The sequence below is a fragment of the Hordeum vulgare genome, chromosome 4H (genome assembly GCF_904849725.1).
Source record: "Hordeum vulgare subsp. vulgare chromosome 4H, MorexV3_pseudomolecules_assembly, whole genome shotgun sequence".
In the NCBI taxonomy this organism is placed as follows: Eukaryota; Viridiplantae; Streptophyta; class Magnoliopsida; order Poales; family Poaceae; genus Hordeum; species Hordeum vulgare.
The window spans coordinates 600,591,161-600,597,636 of record NC_058521.1 but is presented as its reverse complement, the minus strand read 5'-3'; the positions used below and the strand labels follow the sequence as shown (position 1 = coordinate 600,597,636).

Here is a 6,476-nt window from a genome sequence, read left to right as displayed (position 1 = left end):
AAACTAGATATGAATAACACATGTATGACGACAGAGTTGAGTTGTTGTTCTTGTTCTATTTGCTGTAAAATTAGGCGTTCTTATTTATCTGTAAGGCTGTAAAAGGAATCTAGTGAATCATAATTCACACCTTCAACTAATCTTGCATCATGGCTTTTCCCTCTAAAAATCAACGCATATTAGCGACTTAACGACATTTTCTCAAAGATTGTGTTTATGATATTCGCCGTTGGTCTCCCGGTAGATTGGAGCCGAACTAGTTAGTGTTTGTCGGCGCCAAATAGACCGGAGCCAAACTTGAAGAGGGTCAGCATAGGACAATGATAATGACCAACAGCCATGGGCAAGTAGTAGTCCTGGCAAAACGTCCACACACACCACTGCATAAAGGACCGTCCACGGGCCCGAATAATTGCCTGCCAACAATTCCCTAGTCTCTACGACTCTACCACAAACATTTTCACATGCGTACGTAGCTGAACTACGGACACGCGGCCGGCCGCCGGCAACCAATGCCGGCGTTAAGCCGCCATCTCCCAACCGATTATTCATGGAGGGCGTACGTCGTCACTAAAGGCATGTACGTAGGAGTACTATATATGGAACTGAATTCATGCTCTAGAACTGGACTTATGAAACGATCGTGGACGATATATTCCAACAGTTAGCCATGATACGCCGCCTCCTGATGATTCCTAATGGCTCTTGTTCTGCTGTCATCTTCCTAGCTAGCTATCATCTCATCCCCATCTGTTTCAGTGATGTGGACTTAAATGAACGATCGTATGATACCAACATATGATAATACCAACATATGATCGTATGACAGAAACATAAAATGGGTTTCTAGCTGCATAAGCACAATTATACAGAAAGCAGTCTCCTTTATTCGTATCTGGGGCGTCAGCGCCTTCATAGCAAATAATTGATGAAGGCGACACTTGATCAGCGATATGGTAACGGAGTAATCACCAGTCAGTTTGATATCATCAACATACAATAACAGAATAACACGTCCTCGAGGATAAACCCTCTCGAACTGAGCTATTTCTCTGAAATATACAGTTTCACATCATTACAGAAAATCCTATACCTGTACTATCATATATTAATATTATATGCATGATACTAGTATATGATACTTTCATTAATGGTCCTGATTAAGGACTTGCTTCAACTAGATTGTTCAACTAGGTGCCACGTGGTAGGTTATGACATCCTTACATAGTACCAGGAATTACTAGGATATGCCTCTTCAAATCAGTCGGGTACTTTAGCATTAAACGAATCAAGGACATGTTTGACAATCAGTGTTTTAATCTTAATAATGTACACAAGGACTTTAAGGCAGGCATCATAAATCCTGTGCTACGACCTCCCATCTCTCACTGTATGTCTTTTAAGATGGTACTAGCAACATAATCCTGAAGATCCTGTATTACCTCCATCGATGTGTACAAGGCCCCGATCTGTCGATTAATCTCGGACACCAAGGCGAAGAGACCCGGGGCGATACTCCTTTTTCAAAAAAACAAACAAACAAATGCGAAGAGACTGCAAAAATCGTGAACGTGGGGTTTTTTTTAGAGCTCTTTTATGATACCCTGAGATAAATACTGGTCGTCCATTCGTCAAATCTAATGGTAGCCATTGATCTATACTGCTTCCATTTGGCAATGAAATCACGAGCGGTATAGTTTGCACCGCTTGACTCCGTCCTCCAGTATACAAGTCGTGAGGTCATTCTAGGAAGTAAAAGTTTCAGCCATTCAGCGTGTTGACCTGGTCTTCGTATCCAAAGAGGTCCTTGGCGGCTCACCTGCACTCCGGCAGCAGGCGCCGCCTCACCATTGCTTGTCCGCGTCGCGGACTTCAGCAGCTCAGCTCCGCCGTCTCGCCCTCCGGGGACTGGACTGCCGCGGATAGGCCTGCTGGCCGGCAAGGTGCAGCACATCCGAAACGTTGATGCAGTGAAGACGACAAGGGAGCGCGTTGATGCCGACGGTGGTCCTCGGGTGTGACAAAGAAGCCAAGCTCGAGGCAGAGCTCGTGGTCGACTTGTCTAGCTTCACAGTCTACTTCGGGTGTGATTGACTGGACATCGTATCGGGGCTCGGCGTCTTGATTTCCAGTCATCAACCGACGACCATCACTAAGGCTCCCATGACAAAAAATATATGCCAATCCTACCCTCGGAACATGAGTAGTTGGATTTTGATATACTGCTCCTCCCCTATCAGCAGTACAGGGTACTGTAAAAACTCTCTTTTTTTATTTAGAAAAGGAGGTTCAACCCCCGGCCTCTGCATCAATCGATGCATACAATCATCTTTATTAATTATTCCACGATGGTCTGACAAAAATATACATCACATCACCCGAAGCCATCATTCACACCTACAGACTCGATAATGTGGAGTGCTCTCACTTCACATATCTAAAACCGGTGTTGTCGCCAATCCATCGACATAACGTATCGGGACCAGCAGTCGGTGCAGCAGACTTAAAGCGCGCACCACATGCACACGTTAGAAGCCGCCATCATCATCGGTCCACTGACCCATCTTCAGGAAAGAGATCCGTATCATCTTTGCCAGTCCGAACGTCCGTCGACGCCACCACGGCGCCAAACAGCGCCACCACCCTGTGCTCATTCGTCCAGAAGCGAAGATTCTTGAAGAACCGTCGTGCATAGCACCTGCGAACTAGGCATGACTGAGCGTAGCACCTGTCGGCCAGGCATGACTTGACAGCTCCACCAAATCTTCGCGCAAGACCATGCCACTCCATCTCCAGCCTCTGTCATCCAACACTGCTCCACAAACGATGCTCCCAAGAGAGAAACAGCACCGCAGTATCGCCATCGTCCGATCTGTAAGGCCAGATCTTAGGATTTTCCCCGAAGCAGTGCCCACCACCAGCAACCGTCAAGGACCCATACAGTGTCCACCACCACTCAGCCCTCAAGACGACGCCTTCAGGAAGGTCACGGCATCAAGGACGCCGCCGCCGCCCACCGGAGTTAGGGTTTTCACCCGAGAGGCAGTGAGGTAGGAAGTGGAGGAGGAGATGTAGACCGACGTCTCCAAAAAGAAAAAGGGGGGTATAGATATTATCGCCAATTAATCACACTAACAGTCTCGATTATTGATCAAAGATTTGCTATAACGACAAAAAGTATACCCTATGCATCTTGAAGTATTGGAGTACGAGTGTACGACACTAGTCCGTCGTACACCACCGATCAAACGTAGGAGGACTATATAAGAATCAGCCTACTCTCGTTCATAAGTGTGGCGATAATATGAGTACCGTTGGTTGTCCACCTCAGCTATTAATTTGATGGCTAGGAACGTACTGCAACCTTGTTTGAAAATCCACGCGTTATTTTGACTGCGCGTGTGATTCCTCTGATAAAGTGCCTCAAATTAGTTAGAACACAAAACATCTTGATGGCCCGTGTATATATATTGTGTAGGGAAGCCTCTTTCCAGTCACCCAAACCTTATAGTTACACCAATCATCTCTTCCTTCCTTCCTTCTCCGCGGTCTCTGCTTCTCCCTCCCAACATCTCTTTCACACACACCCACGACAAAAATCAAGATGGTTGACACACTGAGTGAAGAGAAGATCATTGGATACTTCAAGAACAAGAGCATCCTCATCACTGGATCAACCGGCTTTCTTGGAAAGAGTACGCATAATATACTATTTCTTGCAAATTCTAGAAGAGTAAACTGCCTTTCTTTGCATCGATTTCAGATGATGTGCTTGTCAATTAGTCATTCAGGACCTATATATGCTGGATTGCCGCTGCATCCTACGCATATGTTCATTAGTTCTTGTATCGTTGCATACACGCAGTACTGGTGGAGAAGATACTGAGGGTTCAGCCTGATGTGAGGAAGATCTACCTCCCGGTACGGGCCGTGGATGCCGCCGCGGCGAGGCATCGGGTGGAGACTGAGGTAGTGTTCTCCGTCATGGTTCCTCATGATCTAGACTCCTACTCTTCTCATGACTCTTTGATCCCTTTTCTCCTAAGTTCGTGAATTGACCGAAATGATGCCTGCGCAGGTGACAGGGAAGGAGCTGTTCGGGCTTCTAAGGGAGAAGCACGGGGACGGGTTTCAATCTTTCATCGGAGGGAAGATCGTCCCGTTGGCCGGAGACGTGATGCGTGAGGACTTCGGCGTCGACAGCGAGACTCTAAAGGAGCTCCGGGTGACCCAGGAGCTCGATGTCATCGTTAATGGCGCCGCCACCACCAACTTCTACGAAAGGTATGTCATCATCAGTCGATTGAAGGTTGCATGCATCTCTTGATGCAGAGGTCTGGGCGAGGCCTCCTTTTCTAAAAAAAATCATATTGTTTTGTTGAAGAAAGAAAGAAAATCGGCAGAAAAACGTGGTGAATGGTCTCTGAAGAACATTGAATCGTACGTGTGTACGTGCAGGTATGATGTGGCCCTGGACGTGAACGTGATGGGAGTGAAACATATCTGCAACTTCGCCAAGAAGTGCCCCAAGCTCAAGGTGCTCCTCCATGTCTCCACAGGTACGTGCACCAACTCTACAAATGACCTTTTTTTTATAAAGAACATTTCATTCAACTGATATATCGAGGCGATACAGGCATACAACCACATTGAAAGAATGATCATTGACCATGCAAGTTCATGTATAAAATACTCCATGGTTTTAATTCCCAAATTAAGTTAATTAATCCATACAAATATGGATGGATGCAGCTTACGTGGCGGGTGAGAAGCAAGGACTGGTGCAAGAGAGGCCGTTCAAGGACGGTGAGACGCTGCGTGAGGGGACCCGCCTCGATATCGACACTGAGCTGAAACTGGCCAAGGACTTGAAAAAGCAGCTCGAGGCCGACGTCGACTCGTCGCCCAGGGATCAAAGGAAAGCCATGAAGGAGCTTGGCATCACCAGGGCCCGACACTTCGGGTGGCCAAACACATATGTGTTCACCAAGTCGATGGGGGAGATGGTGCTAGGCCAGTTGCAGTGTGATGTCCCTGTTGTCATCGTCCGTCCCAGCATCATCACCAGTGTCCAGAACGACCCGCTGCCTGGATGGATCGAAGGCACCAGGTTCATATATGTTTCTTTTCCTTTCCCTGAATTCAAATTTAAAGTGCAGTCGTTTCAACCTGCTGCAAATACAATAAATAAATAATGCAAAAAATGCAAACTGCAGGACGATCGACACGATCGTGATCGGCTACGCGAAGCAGAACCTGACATACTTCTTGGCCGACCTCAACCTCACCATGGATGTGGTAAGAAATGTTGTACTATGCATGTAGTTAAGATACATTCCAGGCAACGTTTGGTGGTCACTCTAGGAATCCCTACAATAAAATGCATCTCGACGACGGTGGTGAATGCAGTCGTTTGGTTGGATATATACACGTTGATGCAGATGCCCGGCGACATGGTGGTGAACGCAATGATGGTTGCAATAGCAGCGCACAGCTCGTCCTCATTGGAGAAGACAAAGCCACATCCCGAGCCACCCGCGGTGTACCACGTGAGCTCGTCGCTGCGTAACCCAGCACCATACAATGTTCTTCACGAGGCAGGGTTTCGGTACTTCACGGAGCACCCTCGCGTTGGCCCTGACGGCCACACCGTGCGCACACATAAGATGACGTTCCTCAGCAGCATGGCCTCCTTCCACCTCTTTATGATGCTGAGGTATCGCCTCTTCCTCGAGCTCCTCCGCCTGCTCTCCATCCTTTGCTGCGGCCTCTTTGGCCTCGACACCCTCTACCACGACCAAGCACGCAAGTACAGGTTAGTTGGTCGAAACCTTTTATGGTTGTACTTCCTCCTTTTCAAAATAAGTGACTCGAAAGTGGATCAACTTAATATTAAAGTTAGTGCAATATTGAGTCGTTTTTGAGTCATTTATTTTGAAAGAAGGGAGTATTTCTTGATGGTACGGCATATAAGATGACAAGACTTTTATCGTTATATTGTTATAGGTTCGTGATGCATCTGGTGGATCTGTACGGGCCCTTCGCGTTGTTTAAGGGGTGCTTCGATGATGTCAATCTAAACAAACTCAGGCTCGCCATGACCAGCGACCACGGTAGCCTCTTCAATTTCGACCCGAAGACCATAGACTGGGACGACTACTTCTACAGGGTCCACATCCCCGGGGTCATAAAGTACATGCTCAAGTGAAATACTCCATCCATGCATCGAAATTCCGGGTGTTGCCTTAATTAAGTAATACGTACATTGTAAGAAATGCCCTCCCAAATTGGGTTCTAACCGTTGAATAATCTATATGAAAGGGGGAAATGTGCCTGTCGCTTGATAGAGCAGAGCATCAACGTTGCATATATTTTTTGAAGAAGGAATGCTACATTATGTAATCTCATTCTGGCTCATGTATTGTATTGCTAATTAATTGGGACTAGTATTGATTGGTTGTCAACAGTTTCTTGTT

At 46.8% G+C, this 6,476-nt stretch overlaps 1 protein-coding gene across 1 annotated transcript; it reads left to right on the top strand.

Moving 5' to 3' along the window:
- The first annotated feature begins 3,447 nt into the window (after positions 1 to 3,447).
- Positions 3,448 to 6,449, top strand: LOC123449948 (probable fatty acyl-CoA reductase 4). The gene is made up of 8 exons (XM_045127325.1): positions 3,448 to 3,695; positions 3,866 to 3,969; positions 4,079 to 4,284; positions 4,459 to 4,559; positions 4,753 to 5,110; positions 5,217 to 5,298; positions 5,442 to 5,815; positions 6,007 to 6,449. The coding sequence occupies exons 1-8, from the start codon at positions 3,605 to 3,607 to the stop codon at positions 6,206 to 6,208; spliced, it is 1,518 nt and encodes a 505-aa protein (XP_044983260.1). The 5' UTR covers positions 3,448 to 3,604; the 3' UTR covers positions 6,209 to 6,449.
- Positions 6,450 to 6,476: the final 27 nt, after the last annotated feature.

Excerpts from the sequence above, each read along its gene's own strand:
- LOC123449948 (XM_045127325.1), top strand. The coding sequence starts at position 3,605 with ATGGTTGACACACTGAGTGAAGAGAAGATCATTGGATACTTCAAGAAC. Across the intron at positions 4,285-4,458 it reads ACCACCAACTTCTACGAAAG|GTATGATGTGGCCCTGGACG; the intron begins GTATGTCATCAT and ends GTGTACGTGCAG. Across the intron at positions 5,816-6,006 it reads GACCAAGCACGCAAGTACAG|GTTCGTGATGCATCTGGTGG; the intron begins GTTAGTTGGTCG and ends ATATTGTTATAG.